The sequence below is a fragment of the Quercus suber genome, unplaced genomic scaffold, assembly GCF_002906115.3.
Source record: "Quercus suber isolate HL8 unplaced genomic scaffold, Cork oak 2.0 scaffold_543, whole genome shotgun sequence".
Lineage (NCBI taxonomy): Eukaryota > Viridiplantae > Streptophyta > Magnoliopsida > Fagales > Fagaceae > Quercus > Quercus suber.
The window spans coordinates 398,585-420,714 of NW_027069991.1; the positions used below are offsets into that span (position 1 = coordinate 398,585).

Consider the following 22,130-nt stretch of genomic DNA (forward strand, 5'->3'; position numbering starts at 1 on the left):
ATTGGAGTAACTATACAATAATAAAAAAAATCATTATGTTATTATTCTAGCTATTTTACTAAAAATTTAAATTTTAAGTGTATATCCATGAATGAGAAAATTTCATTAATCATTTTTTTCTTCTTCCACAATAGTCCATATTTTAAAGAAAGTATATTTATTTAAGAGATCCTCTACAATTTTTTTTTTTTAAGGCAGGGATTGAGATCTACAAGAATTCTTAGGTTGACTCTATCATAGAATTCTTAAAATTTTAAACATTTATTAATAAATAAGTAGTTTAAATTTACAACATTATTAACATTTGAAAAAAAATATTTACTAGAAAAATACTTCATTATATTATGTTCCATTCTATTCCTTTACATTTTCTAATGCAAAAAGATTAAATTACTTTGTTATACTCCCTTTTTTTACACTATCAAATATATAGTTTAGACTTTAGACCAATTTGTCTCAAAAATATATATAAAACACCAATAAACCAAAAGCAAATTCTTATTTTATCTAATTGCAAGGAGTTAAAAATATATTGTTTTTGATGTAATTGTTAATACATATGCATGGTATACTAGAAGAAAAAATGTTTGATGCAATGAAAAAATCCTGACAATAACATTGTAATTAATTGCTGTAATAACATGCTATACAAATAATCCATACCTAAGAGGAATATATAAATTAATATTCCATTAAAATAAAGTTGTTGAAGCTAATTTTCCATTAATATAATTTTTAGCTCCATTTGAAGCTAATTTATCATTTTTAGAAAATATTAATTTTATGATCTATTTGCATTGCCGAAAATTTATATTAATTGTTATGTTTTTATTACAAGGAATAGTCATTTCTTATAAATAATTTTTTTTTTTTTTGGGATTTAGACCCTCTAGATTTTCTAGGGTACTCTATAAATAGATTTCCTTAAATCCTAATCATACTTTAAGGATTTAATGGTTTAGATTTTTCTATGTCAGTATTTCACTAACAATATTCTTAAAATAATAAAATAATGTTGCAAACAAAACAATTAAAATTATTGTTAGTGGAATGTTGACATGAAAAAATTTAGATCTTTAAATCATTTAAGAATGGTTAAGATTTAAGAAAATCTATTTGGTAGAGTACCTTAAGAAATCTAGAAGATCTGAATCCATTTTTTTAATAGGTGTAATAATTTCTATAGTTAATATATTTCCACAAAAAAAAAATTATAATAAATTCAAAAAATAAATTATAAAAACAAACATATTTTTAAGGATATTTCCATATACACATAATAAAATAATTAAATATAATTCATCCCTCTCTCAAATTCAAAAAAATATTATTTTTAAGGATTAAATATAATTCATCCCTCTCTCAAATTCAAAAAAATATTATTTTTAAGGAAATATAATTATATATGTAAGATATTTTCTAAAATAAACAATAAGACAAAAACCAAAAGACTCTCTCTCTCTCTCTCTCTCTCATAGAGTGGGTACACTACACACACGGAGTGGGTTTGTTACAACAGAAAGGGGTTGGGGGGAGGGAGGACAATTCATTGGTTAGACTTTGTTTTCATCACGAATCAATCAACAAATCTTAAATTCTACGTCAAGATATATAATCAATGTGCAATCCATAGCCAGAGCCGCCAATGCATGCACTTACTAAAATGGTAGCACTGCTCAAACTTTTAGTATTAAATCTTTAAGGTTGAAGCCAATAAGTTATAACTTATAACTCAAATCACATTGTTTTTCTAATAAGCGTAAAGTGCAAAATAAGATTATGAGTTCCAACTCGTTGTATATATTTAGGTCTTAAGTTCAAGCAACACCAAAGTGTGTATATAAGTTATTAATAGTTAAAAAAAGAAAAAGAAAATAAAGGCTAAACAATCCGTTTAAGACTAAAATATTAAAGGGCTCTCTCCCTCTCTCTCTAGTAATTTAATGATGGAATTTGGAAATCACTCTTGTAAGAGTAAATTGGGTTTGGTATAAAGCATGCAAAATTTTAAAAAAGCCAAAATAAAAAGATACCTGGAAAAGGCTATGAATGTACCTTGGTAAGTTGCAGCCAGTGGGTTGCCATCTATATTTGAGATAATCTGTGTCTGGACGACCATTCTTTTGGCAATTGAATTCGTTCTTAATGAATGGACAACTTGAATTATCGTAAAGAGGGTATGATTTATCGAAAACCCAATTCCCTTGGGAAAGGTCACAACCACTCTCTACAACTTGTTCCACCTTGTAAGAAAGCTTACTGTGTACTCGGTAAAAAAGAGAAAGCAGTAGCAATGCAACAGATATAGAAAAAGCTCCCATGGCCATGTGAGAGAGAGAGAGAACTTTTTGCTTTTTTGTTGTTGAGAGTTTGTCAGTGAAACTCACAATTTATGTGATTTTGAATAAAAACAATGTGTGTGGATTGTAGAATATATTAGGTGGCCATGCGTGCTTGGTTGTAATAATTATTCAGATGATTACAAATTCTATTTTATATTTAAACTCTTAATTAGAATCTTGCCACATCATATTTATTTTAAATAAAGAAGAGGTATTTCCATAAACAAAAACAATTGAAATAAATACCCATTGATAATTATCTTAATTATGTATTTAATAGTTTCATATAAAAACAAAGTCATAATAAATACTAATTAATAACTATCATAATTATCAAATTTCACATTAATATCCTATAGGTGCATATGTGTGTGTGTATGTATATTTATAAAAGAGTTACATATTGTACGTGTAACTTTAAGAAATCTCACTGGATTTGGTAGATCTCTGTTGGATTGTTGCTAGATTTTGCTTGGACATCGTCGGACTTGGTGGTTTTCATGGTCAGGTCCAGCTTGGGTTTTGGAGGAAAAAACCTGCCAACCAACTTGTCGGTCACTACAACAAAGAAGATCTGTAGTGATGATCATGAACGCTCCTTATTTTGCATAAGACATATGATGATGAAACATCATTTGTTGTGTAATCTTGGTCACCGAATGTATGAAAAAACTTTTCATAGCTAAATTGTTTAATTTTTTTAATTAAAAAAAAATACGTGACAAAATTTTTCTTCACCTAATATTTTCTTCGCTAAAGATTATATTCAATGACTAAATAAATTTGTCAGCAATGTCTTTTATTTTGTAATTTTTTTTATTTGACCATATTAGGCAACAAAATATTTCACCACTAATTGTATCTTTGTTTTTTCAATTTTCCAATTTTAATAGATTAGGTGATGAATTATTTCATCACCAATTTTCGATTATTTTTAGAATTCAACCTATTGGCAACAAAAAATTTCGTCACCAACTATTTTTTATTTTAACATTTTGGCAACAAAAATGCCAGTCTCCAATTTTTTCAGTCTCCAATTTGTTTGTTCCACCTATTGGTGACAAAAAATTTTGTTAGCAAATTTTTTTTTTTTTTTTTTATAGTTTTAATTATTATTTTAATTTATTAGTATTCTTTACATTAACTTACTATTACATTACATTAACCTGTTCATTTTCAACCACATCCAAAAACAAATCACCCATACAATCTAAAAGTAGATAAATAAATAAAAACCATTATACTATTAAAATCATTGAAGTAAGTTGTTCACAAAATAATTACAATAATATAGATAAAAAATGTCTTCCATACATTACAAAAATAAAAATGAGTTCAAGTAGCACCACAAAATGTCTTTTTTCCACCAAGCTCATATCTACACAAATATAATAAATAAATAAATAACAAAACATCAATACTGTTGTGAGAGACCGCATTTCTTGGAGGGGTGCACTCAAAAAGAGATTTGGGTGCTTAGGGCACCTCCCTTTTTGGTAATTGTGTGGAGTTACCACTTATTTTTTATACAAAAATTAAGAAAAAATAAAATACAATTACATGTCCAAAAATACCTCAAATTCATTAATTAATTATACAATTACATCTTGGTAGAATAACTTTACAAGGCTTTGGTCCTAGTACAATCTACCAAAACAAAAGATAAAACACTAGTCTACTATCCAAAAAAAAAAAAAAACCTAACTTTGGGGGCTAAGTTACGGAATGGGAAGGTGTTAGGCACCCATTCTGCCCAGACGGAATTTGGTCTTCAAGACTCTAATGACCATGATATAACCTTCTGTATGATATTGAATGTTATGTTGTAATACATGTAACAAACACTTACTTGACATCATTAATTTAAACGAATTCGTCTTACGCCCTCTTCTCAAAGAAAAATCAAATCTGTTTTTTTTTTTTTTTTTAAAGATGAGAAAAATGAAATTTGATTAACAAAAATCAGATTTGTTTTGTAAGGGATAAAAAAAAAGGGGATTTGGTTAATAAAAATCAAATTTGTTTTGTAAGGGATGAAAAAAATGGGACTTTTAAAAGAGGATTCATATTCATAATTCAAATATATTATGCATGCATCACATATTCATGGAATGACATAAAAAAATAAAAAATAAAAAAACCTTAACCTAACTATTAATTCATTCTTTGAAAATTCAAAATCTGTAGTTTTTTTATTTAAGAAGAAAACTATTTTAGAAAAATTTTCAGATTTGTATTTAATGAAAATACAGATCTTTTTTGTATCCTTGAAAAAATCAGATCTATATTTAGTGAAAATACAGATCTGCTTTTGTTTTAGAAAAATTTTCAGATCTATATTTAATGAAAATACAAATCTATTTTTGTTTTTTAAAAAAAAGTTTTGGTGATTAATTGCAGCTTTTGAAATTAAAGAAGAATTAAAACATGTTTATCAACTAAAGAACATTCTAACTAAGCATACGAACATGACATATATTAATTGTGAACAAGATCATAATGAAATCAAGCACATATTAATAAAAAACATGCAATGAACTACGCGAACATATCAAATAATAGAAAAGAAAAAATAAATACAAGAAAAAATTAAATACCTACTTGCATGAGTGTACCCTTCAATGGAAGAATAATTTAGAAATCAAAGAAATTTTCACTTCTTTGAGGTCTAAAATATTTCACTTACAAAAATGAAGTTCTTAAATCCAAGACTTCCAGAATGTCTTTAACGTAAGCGAACGTAAGTGGAGCAAAGAAGTCAGAAAAAGAAGGGCCCTCAATTCTCTCTTCTTCTTCTTCTTCTTCTTCTTCTTCATTTTTTTTTTTAATTCTTGAAAAATAAGCTAAATAAGATCAGATATGAATTGGAACATGTCCTTATCTCTAAAATTTCGAAAAGATAGGTTTTATCTTAATTAGGAGATTCCTGGGCCGGGCCACACATTTGGGCCAATCGGCACTTGCCTTGTGCCAATCGGCCCACCAAGAGTGCCGACTGGCCCTCTTGGGTGCCAAGCTCCCTTTTCAATTTTGTTTGATTTGGACTCCTTTTTTGAGGATTTTTTTGCTAGGAATTGTACCTAGACGCGCTTTTAATTTATATTCTAAAAATTAATTCATTTTTCTTGACAATTAGGTCTTTAAAGTAATAATTATCTGATAGATAAATATTCTTAAAAAAAAAAAAAACTTAATTATCCACAACTTCTTTATTATCTGATTATCCACTTTATTCCGATGCAAGTAGGCTTATTTTTTACAATAACTAACAACCAATCACAGAATTATTAAATTAATTTTAATTATTGAACCAATCATAATTAATTTAAATTAATCACGCATGATCGGTTCCACCCAAACAAAATGCATGTAGACCATGAAAACTTGATCATGTGATATCTTTCAATTTGAAGGTCCGATTTGGGAATCAAACATTTTGTTGCGATCGTTAGAATCTCAAGATCATTTTTATGATATGCAATGAATGAATTAATGCATGTAATGCAACTCTAAATTTTGGTATGAGAATGATCATTCTAGCCATTTTCAAGATTAAATTATAGGTGCAAAATCGAGTGTCCATAGAATGCCCCTTAGTGACAAAGCTTGCGAAGCGAATGTCAATATAAAATAAAGACACTGATTTTGGTAGCCTTGATTTAATTGAGTTTGACTTTTTAAAGATTACCTATCCCTAGAACCTAAAACCTAAAACCTTGGTACATAGAACTAGTCAAGGGCAGAGCTAGGGAGGGTCGAGGGGGGGCAGTTGCCCCCCTTGGCCTGCTTAATAAATACCTGTATTTATTATAGCTAATACTTATGAAATATCCCTGCCTACTTTTGTTTTTGGGTTTATTAAATGCCACTCTATTTATTTGGTCTTGAAACAGAGCACAACTTCTAAACGAACCATTGAGGAATATTAAGTCCTCCATTAGTATGCCTTACATTGAATTTTTTAGTCTATCCTTACCATATTATAATTTGAACCTTTTATGGATCCACATTAACCAAAATAATAGAAATTTACATATATTACACTCAGTATTTATCTAACTACTAATAGTTTCATTCATAACTTGAGTTTTGGCTCTAAAAAAAATTAAAAAATAGATCACTCATGTGAGAAATATCTCTATAGATAAATACAATATTATGAATAAGCTTATGTTTTGTTTTGTTTTTGTTTTTGTTTTTGTTTTTTGTTTTTTTGTTTTTTTGTTTTTTGTTTTTTTGTTTTTGTTTTTTTTTTTTTTTTGTTTTTTTTGTTTTTTTTGTTTTTTTTGTTTTGGTAGAGTTTTTTCTTTGTATAATTACATTAAATATCACTTAGTATCATATATTATATATATATTCACATAATGTGTATAAGTGCGTGCATCATATATAAATTTTGCCCCCCCTAACTCAAATCCTGGCTCCGCTACTGGAACTAGGGTTTTGTTATTTTGAAAAATGAGAACTGTGAATACTTGATCTACTTGATAATTGATAAACCTGACTTAAATCTTGAAATCTGAGGTGACTGGGAGGCTTTTCTATCTTAGTCTGAATTTGGGGCGACCAAGACGCTTCTCTATCTTGGTTTGATTTGAATTTGGGGCGGTCAAGAGGCTTCTCTATCTTGATCTGAATCTGAGGTGGCCGAGAGGCATCTCTATCTCAGTTTGAGTCTGAGGCAACCAAGAGGCTTCTCTATCTTGATCTGAATCTAGGGTGACCGAGAGGCTTCTCTATCTCGATTTGAATCTAGGGAAACCAAGAGGCTTTTCTATCTTGATTTGAACTTGAGGTGACTGAGAGACTTCTCTATATCAGATTTGAATCTAGGGCGACCAAGAGGCTTCTCTATCTCGGTTTGAATCTGGGGCGACCAAGAGGCTTCTCTATCTTGATCTAAATCTGAGGTGACCGAAAGACTTCTTTATCTCAGTTTGAATCTAGGGCGACAAAGATTCTTCTCTATCTTGATCTGAATTTGAGTTGACTGAAAGGCTTCTCTATCTTGGTTTGAATTTAGGGCGACCAAGAGGCTTCTCTATCTTGATTTGAATCTAGGTGACCGAGAGACTTCTTTATCTTGGTTCGAATCTGGGGTGACCAAGAGGCTTTTCTAACTTGATATGAATCTGGGGTGACTGAGAGGCTTCTCTATCTCAATTTGAATCTAGGACGACCAAGAGGCTTCTCTATCTTGATCTGAATCTAGGGTGACAAAGAGGCTTTCCTATCTCGGTTTAAATTTGGGGTGACCAAGAGACTTCTCTATCTTGATATGAATCTGAGGTGATCGAGAGGCTTCTCTATCTCGATTTGAATCTAGGGCAACCAAGAGGCTTCTCTATCTTGATTTGAATCTGAGGTGACCGAAAGGCTTCTCTATCTCGGTTTGAATTTGGGGTGACCAAGAGGCTTCTCTATCTTGATCTGAATCTGGGGTGATCGAGAGACTTATCTATCTCGGTCTGAATCTGGGGCAACCAAGAGGCTTCTCTATCTTGATCTGAAGTTGAGGTGACCAAAAGGCTTCTTTATCTCGATTTGATTTGAATTTGGGGCAACCAAGAGGCTTTTCTATCTTGATCTAAATTTAAGGTGATCGAGAGGCTTCTCTATCTCGGTTTGAATCTGGGGCAACCAAGAGACTTCTCTATCTTAATCTAAATCTGAGGTGACTGAAAGGCTTCTCTATCTCAGTTTAAGTTTGGGGCAACCAAGAGGCTTCTCTATCTTGATTTGAATCTAGGGTGACCAAGAGGCTTCTCTAGCTTGGTTTGAATCTGGGGCGACTGAGAGGCTTCTCTATCTTAATCTGAATTTGAGGTGACCGAAAGGCTTTTCTATCTCGGTTTGAGTCTGGGGCAACCAAGAGGCTTCTTTATCTTGATCTGAATCTAGGGTGACCCAGAGGTTTTTCTATCCCGGTTTGAATCTAGGGCGACCAAAAGGCTTCTCTATCTTGATCTGAATCTGAGGTAACTGAGTGACTTCTCTATCTCGATTTGAATCTGGAGCGATTGAGAGGCTTCCCTATCTGAATCTGAATCTAAATCTGAGGTGAGCGAGAGGCTTCTCTATCTTGTGTCTGGGGCAACCAAGAGGCTTCTCTATCTTTATTTGAATTTGGGGTGACCGAAAGGCTTCTCTATCTCAATTTTAATCTGAGCTTTGCTTGCAAAAAACCAAAATGTTGTTTTCTTTGTTTTGGGGCATTTTTGAATTGTTGAGTTGTTTGGTATTATGAAATTTGGACAATGTTGATGATTCATGAAGCCTTGCATTGTAGGTATCTTGTGGTATTGTTGGATGAATCTTGACTTTATTTTTGTGGATATTGAAATCATGAGAATTTGATGTGTAGGCATGGTTGAGTAAACTTCTTTTTTGATGAGTGTGGAAATTTTGTTGGGGTGTGTAGGCCTTATTTCATTAGCATGGAAATTTTTATGGGTATTACTTTCATGGTTATAGAAATTTTTTTGCGAGTAAAAATTGTTTGGTGTTGGTATGAATATTTTTCTTTTGGGCATGAATTTTTTTTGTTGGGCATGGAAATTGTTTTTGTGTTGGTATGGAAATTTTTTTTTGTGTTGTGCATGGAATTTTTTTGCTGGACATGGAATCTTTTTTTGTGTNTTTTTTTTTTTTTTTTTTTTTTTTTTTTTGTGTTGGGCTTGGAATTTTTTTTTTTTTTTTTGGGCATTTGCTTGAGTCATTGTTGGATGAACTTATGGAGATGAAGGATTTTTGGGGTTGATGGGGCTATTATTAGGATGTCATTGAATTTAAATTTATGGAATGACCTTTGGGGTTCGGCTATTTTTTTTAGGGGCATTATTTTATTTGTTGGGATTTTGGGATGAGTATTTTGGGGCATGGCGTTTTGTGAACATCTCAATTATTGGCTAAACTTTGTTTTGTAGAACCTCAAGAGTCGAGGTAGTCTCCAGATGTTGAAGGGCAGGTGGGAGGTATTGTCCCCAGACATTAAAAATGTCATTAATGAAGCTAGTTTTTGAACCTTTTTCCGAGCTCTATTGGACCATGATACCAATGAGTATAAGGATCTCAAATTGCGTCTTTTCTTGACAGAGTGATTCTGGGATACTACTTGCACTTTCCGTTTTTCGGGTATTGGTGAGGTGATGCTAACACCCTATGACTTCTTAGCCATTACTAGCTTAAAATTGGGTGGTGAAAGAATTAAAGTTAATGATTCCATCACCTCAGTGGAAATTAGAGGTCTTCTGGGTGCGTTGCCTCCAAAAATCAAGAGTAAGAATGTACCTTTGATGTGGTTGTACTCCAATATTGATAGTTGTCAGACTGTAGCAACCGACACTCGCATGTTTATGCTTCTTTTCATTGGAACTCTCATATGTCCAGACTTGGGGAGCACTGTGAGTTTGTGCTATTTGTGGAGTTTGAGGGATATTGGTCAGATCAAAAATTATGATTGGAGTGACATGGCTTATACAACCTATTTGCACTTCATAACTCAGCTTTCTCGGCATAGACTTTCAAGCTTAGGAGGTGCCCCATTTGTTTGGCAGGTGAGGTTTTGAATTCTTGGTCGGACGTATTTTGAAAAAGGTTATTTGCGTTGTTGTGCTACTGATGATGTGTGTTGATTTTTCTTAGGTTATGATGTATGAATATTTTGGGGTTGGTCCACAATTTCAGAAGATGTTGGTGATATGTATACAAGGTTTCTTTGCTAGCTACCTAAGTATCGTCTTTTAACACCTCCTAAGTGTTCTCTATAGGCTTAGCGTATGGTGATTAATAACTTGACTACCGATGATGTGATTTTTTTTTTTTTTTTGGTGTGCTGTTTGGTTTGGCTTCTTTTCATTCTGGGTTCTTTGTGATTTTCAGATGTCTTTGAATCCTTGGCTTGGATGTGAGGAGCATGCCGAGTGTGCATGGGCTCAAGAGCTGAATGACCATCAAGTGCTGTTTGAGTGTGGCCATCGGAGATATTGGTATCTTGGCGATTGGGTACTGGCTCAAGTTCAACATGTGTACCCTTCTAAGACAATTCTTGTTCGTCCTTGTCCCTCCATTCGATTGGCAAACCTTTTGGCTAATGAGGAAATTGCTTGTGCTCGAGTCAACCATGTTGTTTCAGGGACATCAGAAGACTATCTTGAATTCATCCAAACTTAATTGTAGGGTTGTTTAGCTGGCATTCCTATAGCCTCAATAGCTTTCTTTCTTTCCAAAGTCAATTTGCACCACGTCTTGCATCTTCATCTTTTATCTCCTTTATTTTAACATCTATGAAAATATTTGCATGTTGCACTTTTAGGCTTCATCCTCTGAAGAGAAGGAGAGTCCTCCTAGTCGTGCTGACTTCTCTTCTTGTTCTTTTATGGAGACATCCTCATTTTCTTGCATGGCAATATGAAGTAATGAACCCTGATGGGTCATACAGCTTCATAAATCTAGACTGCCTAGAATACACCCTAAATGTCCCATAGAATGACTCAGTATGTCCTGAATCCTTTAGTCTTCTGTCCTTATTTTTGCTTATTGAGTTATATCTAAACTTGTGTATTTGTGCTTCAAGTCGGTGTTGATCTTATGGAAAAAAGCATGCGGATGATTGGAGGTTTGCAGCTTGTGGCATGCACTAAATCTTCTCAATATGTGCTCAATGAAATGAATTGGGTAAAAGATAATGCTTCCTTAATGCTTTTTTTTTTTTTGAACTTTATGGTAATCGATTTAACATTTGTCTCTGTTGATTTTCTAGAACAGCCGAATGGCAATGGCTGATGCCAACACGAGATCCTTTGAGGAGAGAATCAGAAATCTTGAACTTCATAACCGGTAACAAGAATCTCAATTTTAGGCAAGTCAGGAAGGAGACACTGAGGGTGGCTCCTCTAGGGGTGGGTCTAGGAGATCTTCTTGTAGGCGGACCCAAAATCCAAATAATGCTTGACTTGTATTTTAATTTTCCTACAAAGACAACAAAAAGTATTCCTTAGACAATTTGTATTAATTTTCGCTCTTAGCTTTTTATCTTTGGATTGCTTTAAGCCTAACTAAAACTTAGATGAGACAAGTTTAGAATTTACTTGATGAAGTTTTGAATAGACAATTAGAACTTATCTGACCACTTCTGATGTGATTTTTACTTACCTAAATGAGGCACAACCGAATGCCTTTAGTCTAAAAACTTGTGCATGATGACCTTTTATTTTTGAAAAGGTTTTTTTTTTTTTTTTTGAAAAGAGATGAGTGACTTTTACTTGTTCTAGAGAGAGGGGATAAGGCATAGCCGAATGCCCCTAGTTTAGAAAATAGATGCTTGTCTTTGGGAAATCTTGATTTAGGTAATTTTCTTTACTCTTTTTTTTTTTTCTTTTTTCTTTTTGAAACAAGTGATGCAGGTGATGTTTTTTGAAAACAAATGGAAAAGGCATGTCTAAATGCCATAGTTTGACAAATCATGCAAATTTTTGAGAAACTTTATTGCACAATCATTTTTTGGAGTGAAAATAAAGCCAAAACAGACCCACGAAGTGCCTGAAAACACAAAACAGAGTAATTAGGCCATGGTTGGGTTGGGTGCCAATCGGCACTTGGGGAGTGCTGATCAGCACTCTTAGAGTGACGATTGGCACTTTAGGGTGCCGACAGGCACACCCAGTTTTTCCCTGATTCCTCGCATTTTTCTAATGCGTTTTTTGTGTTTTTGAGTTTTTTGACAAATATTTTCTCAGTTTAGGACTATGAAACGCTTTCCCAGTCAGCTACAAACTCCTGAAACTAATTAAACTTGGTTAAGGACTAAGGTAGCTTATTTTAGTGTTAAACCTGCAAACAAATCTCTTTATCAAAGTTATCAAGAAATAGCAATCACATGCAAGAGTTATCCATGGCTAACAATCAAAATTTTTCTCACTCAATCACACATGATATCAATAGATGTGTTCGTAGCTTTGATTTTGGCACCAAGACCATATTCACAACCTACAAGCTAGAGGGAATCAAAACTTTGAGGAATGTCAAGATCAATTGGGATTTTCTCTGTGCTATCGCGAAGTTTTGGGATACTGAAGACCATGTATTCCGATTTAAAACTGCTAAACTTTGTCCCACAATTGAAGAATTTTAAGCTATTTTGGGTTATAATCCAGGCAAAAAATCTGTAGCAGTTTCTTGCAAACATAGGGAGATATTTTATGTTACTCTAGGGCTTCCTACTTCAATTACAAGTAGCATGGTTGAAGGCCACAAGGTGAATCCTCATGCAATTGTTTTAAGACTTATTGACAAGCGTACTCATGGAGTGTCTAACAACATGCAGAAGAATTTTGGCTTAGCTTTTTACTTCATGGGAGAATTTTTGCTTTGCTCCGGAAGGCCTGGCTTTGTGGATGCTCGAGTCATAGGTATTGTGAATCAAGTTAAGGATGGTGATAATCCTACTTCTCTGATCTTGGCAAAAACTTTTTTAGGACTAGATTCTGTATTTATTGGGGGAGAGTCGCAACACTTTCTTGGGAGTTCCTTGACTTTGCAAATATAGTTGATGGAAAGACTGGACATGATTGCTACACCTACTATTGCTAATTATGGTCCTAGCAATTTTCTCAGTAGGGCTATCCTCAAAACCGAGTGTCAAACTGAAAGCAATTGGGTGAAATTTCTAAACAAGAAGTCTAGTGTCTCCATTCGATGGAATTGTTATTGATGGAAGTGCCCACCTCCTTTGTTATGATCCTCGAGATCAGATCATATCTTCATAGTTGGATTAAGGAAGGGAACTTTTTATAAGACTGATAGACTATTGAGACAATTGCAATATGAGCAGGGAATGTCTGGTAAAAGAGGAAGAAAACCTTTCACCGCTGTGGACACAAATCCTACTTTTATGAGGAACATGCTGTTGGGCTTGGACATGGTTGACCAAGTGGATCGATCTTTTGTTAAGGTTCACTTTCATAGGATGACCATGGAATATTCTAACTGGCTGGTAAACAAAATTACAGATAAAGAGGCTAACATGGCTTATATGAGAAAAAAATTTCTTAAAGATAACAAGGAGAAACATGACGCTAACAATTATGAGTTCAAAAGGAGGGACAAAGATGACAAAATACCTACCACAGATGGAACCAATGAACAACCAAAGGAGAAAAGACTGGAGAAAAAACGATTCACTTATTTTTAGGTTTAGGGCTCTGTTTAGGGTTTGGTTTTTTAGGGTTTGGCTTTTTAGGGTTTAGTTTAGGGTTTGGTTTTTAAATTTTGTGTAATGGCATGGTTTAATGGAACGGTTAGATTTTGGAAACTTTTTTATTTTTATTATTTTTATTTTTATAACTTAATGGGTTAATGGTGGGTTTGGGGAAGTTGTGACCTGACCAATATATGGTTGCCTACTTACCTCCTTAGCAGAAGGATCAGGTCATCATGTAGTTCATTTTATTTGCCTTAACTTTTGCCTAGGCTGCCCTTTTGGGTTTTCAACCTAGTAGGCTCTCTCTCTTTTCTTTTTTTTGCTCTCCTTTTGCATAGATCACCATTTCAAGTTTTCAACCTACCTCTCTTTTCAATACCTTAATTTTTGCCTAGACCGCCCTTTTGGGTTTTTAGCCTAGCGAGATTTTTTTTCTTCTTTTTATTTTATTTTTATTTTATTCGAACCTAGGAAAGAAATTAACATGATTTACAACCACTTCAGACATGGTATTTTCAGACTACCACTTTAGACGTGGTATTTCTTCAATTGATCCATATTGGTTGGTTCAGTGAAACGGTTTGAATTTAAGTCCATCAACCTTACTACTCCCCCAAAGTATATCTGCTTGATAATATATGGACCTACCCAATTTTGCTTGAATTTTCATTCATTTCTTGAATCGGGGCTCAGATCTCTTTCAGTACTAAATCTCCCAACTTCAAATCTCTTACTTTTACCTTTTTATCAAAAGCTTTCCTAAGTCGCCTTTGGTAACCCTAAATGTGATAAAAGGCTTGAAGTTTCTTCTCATCCATCATGCATAGTTGGTCACATCTACTTTACAACCATTCTACTTCAGGGATTTCACTTTCCAATAATGTTCTTAATGAACGAACACCCATTTCAATGGGAAGGACTGCCTCCATCCCATACACGAATGAATAAGGAGTGGCTCTTGTGGAGAACCGAATTGATGTCATATACCCCCAAAGTGCATAGGGTAATTGTAGATGCCAATCCTTGTAGTTCTTCACGCTCTTCTTCAAAATTCGCCCTATATTCTTGTTTGTAGCTCCAACTGCTCCATTGGTCTACGGACGGTAGGGTGAGAATTTATGGTGCTGAATATTGAATTTTCGAAGTAGCCTCTCTATTTCTCCCTTGAAATGCAACCCATTGTCTAAATAAACTGAGCAACTTTCTTTGAGTTCAAAACCTTGTATGAGGCAACTTCCACCCATTTAGTGAAGTAATTAATAGCAACAAGTATAAATTCATGGCCATTAGATGCTATTGGGTGAATCTTCCCAATAATATCTATTCCCTATGTAGAGAACGGCCACGGTGAAGTCATGGTATGTAATGGCATAGGTGGCATGTGCTTTAGATCTCCATGGACTTGGCACTGGTGGCATTTTCGAACATGAGCTGCGCAGTCTTCTTCCATAGTAGTCCAATAATAACCTTGTCTCATTATCTTTCGTAAAAGCATATGTGCATTCATATGTGGCCCATAACTTGACTCATGAACCTCTTCAATTATTTGTTGTGCTTCCTTGGCAGTCACACAAAGGAGATGAATCCCGTCAATTGATCTTCTGTAAAGCCTCTCACCACAAATAATATAGTTAGTGGACAATCTTCTAATGGTCAATTGGTTATTCTTGTTTGCAAACTTTGGATACGTCCCATCCTTGAGGTACTATAGGATGTCTAAATACCATTCACCTTCTCCATTCATTCCCTCATCTTCTTCTATTAACATGCAACATGGATGCAATTGTTGCTAAAGCATCTACAATATGATTCTGCATTCTTGGCATATACTAGTACTGAATCTTACCAAATTTTGAGGCCAACTTCTAAAGACATTCATAATAAAGCATTAGCTTTTCTTCCTTGATCTTCCATCTATTCTAAATGTAAGAAATTATCAAGGCTGAATCACCATATACTTCCAATTCTTTTACTCCAAGATGTAAGGCTACTTGTAACCCCATAATGCAAGCTTCATATTCAGTGGCATTATTAGTGGTAGGAAAGTTGAGCCTACCAGAAAGTGGGATGTGTACCCCTTTTGGAGAAATTAGGAGAACTCCAATGTCACTTCCATTCTGATTAGTTGCTCTATCAAAGTACATCTTCCATGGTTCTAACTCTATCCCCATGATATCTTTATCTGGAAAGTCTCCTTGGCTTTCTTTAGCTTCTTCAGATGAACAGTGGGCTAAGTGATTAGCAATTGCTTTTCCCTTTATAGACTTCTAAGTCAAATATTTAATATCAAATTTTGACAAAAGCAGAAACCATTTAGCTGTTTTCCTATCTTGCACAGGTTTCTCCACCAGATATTTCAAAAGGTCCATTCTTGCAATCAACAAGACCTTGAAAGCAAGCATGTAATGTCTAAGTTTTTGGGTTGCCCATACAAGTGCTACCCATGTTTTCTCAAGTGGTGAATACTTCTCTTCATAAGCCAACATCTTCTTGCTAATGTAATAAATCACATTCTCTTTCCTAGACTCTTCTAGATACTGAGCAAGCAAAGCCCCCATTGCTGTATCCATGGTTGTGAGATATAAAAATAATGGCTTTTCAAGTACCGTTGAGACTAGTATTGGTGGGTTCATTAAATAATTCTTAATCTTTTCAAAAGCTACTTAGCATTGTTCATTCCATTATGTGGGGACTTCTTTCTTGAGCAATCGAAAAAGAGGCTCACATGTCATGGTAAGCTGGGCTATAAATCTGCTGATGTATTGTATCCTCCTTAGAAATTCTCAAATCTCCTTTTCAGGCCTGGGAGGCTTCATCTCCATAATTACTTTGATTTTGTTAGGATCCACTTTAATTCCCCTCTGACTTACTATAAACCCTAACAGCTTTCTAGATGTTAAGACAAAAGTGTGCTTCTTTGGATTCATCCGCAGCATATAGAATTGGATTCTTTCAAAGAACTTCCGTAAAGCTAGTATGTGCCCTTCATAGTCTTTGGACTTCACTATCTCCACGGTCACTACTGATGTTATTACTACTATTATCACTCTTGTTGTCGCTACCTTCATCATCATTGTTAGGGGCTTCTCCCCTTTCCTCATCTTCATCATTTGTTCTTACTTCATATGGGCTTTCCAATATATGTTGGCAAGCCTCCCAGTACTCTTCTTCTTCTATATTGCATATGGCATCTCCCAAAAGTGTGGTCATTGCATTAGGATCAATGTAATCAGCCCAACTAGTTGGGTCCTAATTTGTGTCTTTCTTCTTCAGTTTTAGAAGCTTGTTGTTACAATCAAAGAATAACTCAAACCCAGGCACCATTGTTTTCAACTCAAGATCGTATCTCGGTTCAGGAAATTCCCAATAGCTTTGATTATCTCCAGCTTTAACAAATTTTTCGTTCAATGTGGGGGTGTAAGGCTTTAGGGGTTTCGAGGGACAAGGAAATCCCTTTGCTTTGGCCTTTGCACAAGCCATTCTTCTCACTTCCATTTCTAACAAGTCATCAATAGTAGGTTTATAACCTAGCCCAAAAGGTGATGTGGCAGTAGGAATTATCGAAACTTGAGCAGTTGCTTCATTCATAGTCTTCCCCAAGTTCATCCTTGGAAAAAAATTCATTCTCCTCATCTTTGCCACCACATTATTATTGCTGTAGGGAGCAAAGTCCATGAGAATCTTTTTCACCTCTTCTTCTCTTCTTCCAAAACCAGGCTTCTCAATTTCAAAGCTACCCAAGGTTAATGGCTCTTTCTCATAATCTATACCAAAAATGGGCTTTGGTATGGTCAAAGCATTGCCATATATGGTAACTATGGCTCTTTCATGCGGAAACTAAACCTTTTGGTATCATGGATCCATGGTACGGCCTCTGTATCATGGATCCATGGTTGCCCAAGCAGCATATTGAAGCATGAAACTATGTTCAGCACTTGAAATTCCACTTTCTTGATCATTGGCCCTATGGTGAGCTCTAGTGTCACGGTTCCCAAGACCTCTCTTCTACTATTGTCATATTCTCTCACATGCTAATCAGTTGGCACAAAATCCTCAATGCTTAGGCCTAGGCAACTTGTAGCTTTTAAAGGACACAAATTTAAGGCACTTCTATCATCAATTAGGACCATTGGTATCCTCTTACCTTTGGCATCTACAATAATGTGCAATGAGTCATTGTGGTGCTTCCCTTTCTTCATCAAATCTTTGTCAGAGTAGGAAATAGTGAGTTTCCTACTTATAGATCTAATCATAGCATTCAGATCTTGAGAAGTAGCCATTGTAGGGACTTGGATTTGATTGAGAAGGTCTACCAAATTCTGGCGGTTCTTGCATGAGGCCATGAGTAAACCCTATAAAGATATATTGGTTTGTGTCTTCTGCAATTGCTTGAGGACCTCATCCTTTTTAGTGAGTGTCTGTTGGGTGGATTTTTTCAACGTTTCTATCAAGTTGTCTATCTCTAGGTGTAGGGGTTTGAAGTGTCTCCTCCCCTTGTGATGTGGGCAATTTTTGATGGGTCATTTAGTTCGGTATCTTGGGGTTTAAAGTGTTTCCCCCCATATGCGGATGTTGGGTCATTTGATTTGGGTTCGAAGTGTCTCCCCCCATATGTGAATGTTGGGCCGTTTGATTTGGGTTCGAAATGTCTCCCCCCATATGTAGGTGTTGGGTAATTTGATTGGGGTTTGAAGTGTCTCCTCACATTTGTGGACGTTGGGTAGTTTGATTGGAGTTTAAAGGGTCTTCCCCCATATGTGGATATTGGGTAATTTGGGGTTTCTGTAGCATCTTCACTCCATATATCATACCATGCAGTGGATGTCATACCCATCAACTTTTCCCATGTCATCATAAAGCACTCGGGTAAGTCATAAATTAAATCAGACGGGTCCTTTTCACCTTCCTTTCTAGTCATCAAGCAATTAATCCTCAGTCCTTTTCCAAAATTATGGTTGGGCAAAGGATTATTGGTGATGCTAGGCCTTGTAGGTGGTGCAATCACCTTAGTGTCTATTAAATCTTGAATTGCATGACGAAAGCTAAAACACTTGTCAGTGTCATGGCTTGGGCCCTAATGGTAGGCACACCTCTTACTCACATCAAATCTTATAGGTAATGGGTTTGGGATTGGTCTTAGGTCTAAAGGTTTTAGCAACCCCTTTACTTTTAGTTTTTCAAACACTTGACTTACGGGCATATACAACTCATGAAATTCCCTCCTAGGCCTTGGAGGCGGCCTTTATGATATTTGCACTGGGGCAATAGAGGCAATAAGTTGGTAAGGATTATTTTTGTATATATTAGAAACTTCCGCAGTTTTAGAACTAGACCCTAAATTCTTTTTAAACCTAGGTGCATCCTTATTTTTTATGGTGCCATTATTTATTGTATTCTCAATTTGGGTACCAGTAGCAATTAAAGCTTTAAAATTCAAAAAATACTAAGCAAACAAATACTTACGGTATATAGGTAACAAATTTTTTACAACCATGGTTAATTGTTCTTCTTCACTTGGCCTATTCATCATCTGTGCAGCTTTAGACCTCCACTTGGTAATGAAGGCAGAGAAGGATTCTTTGGGCTCTTTTTTAGTGGTCTCCAAATCTCTCCTCATCACATCCACTTCTATGTTGCACTTGTACTGATGGTGAAACTTGCGGCAGATGTGCTCCCAACTTCTTGCTCTAGCATCATCTAGGTTGGGAAACTTCCTAAGAGCGGTTTCGGTCAAGGTATTTTGAAACATTTGAGCAAGTGGTTCTTCAGTTGCTCCTAGGGGCTGCATAGCCCTCATATACATCTTCAAATGGGACTTGGGGCAGCCAGTACCATCGAACTTGTCCAAGGTTGGCATCTTGAACTTGGGAGGCAATCTTACATCTGGGAAAAGCGAGAGTGATTGGTAATCCATGAGGTCTACCATATTGCAGGCCATTTTTATCATCTCTTCCACCTTATTTATCCTTTCATTAATCTTCTTCTCACCCTCCAAGATAAAGGGATTCTAATCAGTCTTGTTCTCCTCTTGGCCACCCTTCAAGTTCTAAAACTACTGTACGATAAGGTTAATGTCTTCCCTCAACTGGATTTGACTTGCTACCATGGTGTTTAGTAGCTTTTGAGTGTTCATTGGCTTTTGAGTGTTTGGATGCTCTCCTTCTGCCATGGTGATGGAGTCTTCAAACTTCTTGTGGCTTGGGCTATCTTGTAAGTCAAACACAGGATTGAGATGTTGTAACTGTGGGGTGCCTTCTATGTTGACAAGCCTTAGTATTGTGACGGGCTTGGAATTGGAATTGCTAGCTTGAATGTCATCCTTGGATTCTTTTTGGTATCTTCCCTCTGATCTTGACCATATTCTCACCTAAGAAAAGGCTTGGTTGGGTCAAACAAAGCTAGGTTCCCATCTACATCAATCTATCAACCAAACAAACACACACAAGATGCAATGTAATATTAACATGGACAGGTCTAAGGGTAGGTTCTAAGTCATTACATTGTAGGGTGGGTATGTTGTTTCATTGTTTCCCATAGCTAGGATGTTACACCTCCCAACTTGTAATGTGATGAACATTACGTTGGTCCAAACGGCATGGTCTATCCTTTGTATTCAACAAGAAATGATCCAGTCACTTTGGGCTATGAGTTGGTGAGTTAACCACTGGGTACTCGAATCTAATGAAGATCAGTGATCCATGGTTACTACCACCATATGTTAAGATGGGTGCATGCATATTTGTTGTTTTGATGGCACACATTATGACAATTAGGGAAAGCTTTTAACAATCAACATGGCAAATTCAAACAAAATATCACACAAACATCTTAAGACATAGACAATCGAACAAACAAAAACATCATACAAAAAACAAGGGTATATAATTGGTCACTTAAAGTCTAACGCGAAACTTAGCCCAGCGAAGTCACCACTGTGAGAGACCGCGCTTCTTGGAGGGGTGCTCTCAAAAGGAGATTTGGGTGCTTAGGACACCTCTCTTTTGGGTAATTGTGTAGAGTCGTCACTTATTTTTTATACAAAAAAATAAGAAAAAATAAAATACAATTACATGTCCAAAATATCTCAAATTCATTAATTGATTATACAATTACATCTTGGTAGAATTGTTGGAAAATCTGGTTTTGCATCTCATACAAAACACATAGCGAAAGCAACAAACATAGATCTACTTCATTCATGAAAGATAACATGTAACCTTGAATTATAGAACAAAGAATAGAAAGCGTACCTTGATGCAGTGAAATTCAAAAACAAGACTTGAGAATATCTCTAATCAACATCCCAATTCCACATGGTGCCCAAGAAAAGTGGTCTCTCAATCAGACTTTATGTACGTTGATTCTCAAAGAAAGTTCTTCTTCTTCTCATTGTAGAGAAAAACTATTTTCTTTTCTTTTCATCATATGTACATTCTAACTACCTTGGTAGTTATTTTATTTAATAACACTTATTAAATGAAAACTGATTATCTAATTGGGTTAGCCTTTTGGTCCTGCCCAATTGGGCTTTAGTTTGTGCCTTGAGATGGAACCAAAGGAACAAATAAGACTCTATCTCTAATGGGCCTTGGGCTTATCTGTCAATTCTTGACAAGTCCAAAGTTATTATTAATTATATTTAATACCATTATATAAATATAATTGCATTCTAGACCTTATTAATAAATTATATACCAAGATTCTAATGATATCATTTGACCCATCCATGAAATATCCATAGTGAACATAGTCATAATGAACTATCACTTTGTAAACAACTATTTTATTCTTGAGTACCCGGTTTAATCTTTTAGTTATTCATATTTATTGAAATCTGATTTCAATAAATATAAACTTTAGTAACTCCTTACTAAAGTGGGCGCCCCGAATAACCAGTTTCCATTAAACTTATCTTAAAGGGATATTTTATGTCTCTATAAAAAGAGATTATAGATTCCATTTTGAGAATATGTGTTCCCTCAACACTATGTGTGGTCCAGTTTAATATGTCTTAACACTTAAGACACATCAACACATCAACTAAAAGTCTCCACTTCCATGATCAAAACAAACCATTTTAGTTAATGTGTTATAGTCTTCATAGATGAAACGTCCAATTTCATTACCGACTACGTACTACGTTTTGAGTTTACAAGGAACTTGTAATTTATATCTTCTGTGACTAAATCACATGAATTACATTCAATGCATCTCAATGACTATGATAATGTTCTATTAGTTTATTTATAAATAGTCTCATATAATTAAACAATTTAATTATTTATGACATGCCAATAAATTAGATTTTAGGGCATAAACCCCAACAATCTCCCACTTGCCCTTAGATAGCATTCACACATAAGATTGAATGTAAAACTATTATGACTTTAAAAAGATCTCCGAAATAAATACTAGAAAAAAAAAATTACATAAAAGAAAAATAGACACAATCACAAAAGTTTTGTTAGCTTTGGCCATAGGATCCTCCCACATACATATAATTTGAGAGAGCCCTAAAGTGATTTTGTTATTTGTGAGTTCAAACTCACCTATGATCATAGTTTTCAGACCCGGATCGTTCATTGAAC

General features: G+C 34.8%; 1 protein-coding gene across 1 annotated transcript; it reads right to left on the reverse strand.

Annotated features, from left to right (window-relative positions):
• Positions 1-15,461: 15,461 nt before the first annotated feature.
• LOC112017898 (uncharacterized) lies at positions 15,462-16,112 on the reverse strand. The gene is made up of 2 exons (XM_024050353.1): positions 15,930-16,112; positions 15,462-15,809 (listed from the first exon to the last, which is right to left on the reverse strand). The coding sequence occupies exons 1-2, from the start codon at positions 16,110-16,112 to the stop codon at positions 15,462-15,464; spliced, it is 531 nt and encodes a 176-aa protein (XP_023906121.1).
• Between the last annotated feature and the right edge of the window lie 6,018 nt (positions 16,113-22,130).

Bases quoted from the DNA above. Each gene is read 5' to 3' on its own strand.
- LOC112017898 (XM_024050353.1), bottom strand. From the start codon at position 16,112: ATGGATACAGCAATGGGGGCTTTGCTTGCTCAGTATCTAGAAGAGTCT. The intron at 15,810-15,929 runs GTCTTGTTGATT...TATTTGACTTAG, and splicing joins ATTACATGCTTGCTTTCAAG to AAGTCTATAAAGGGAAAAGC.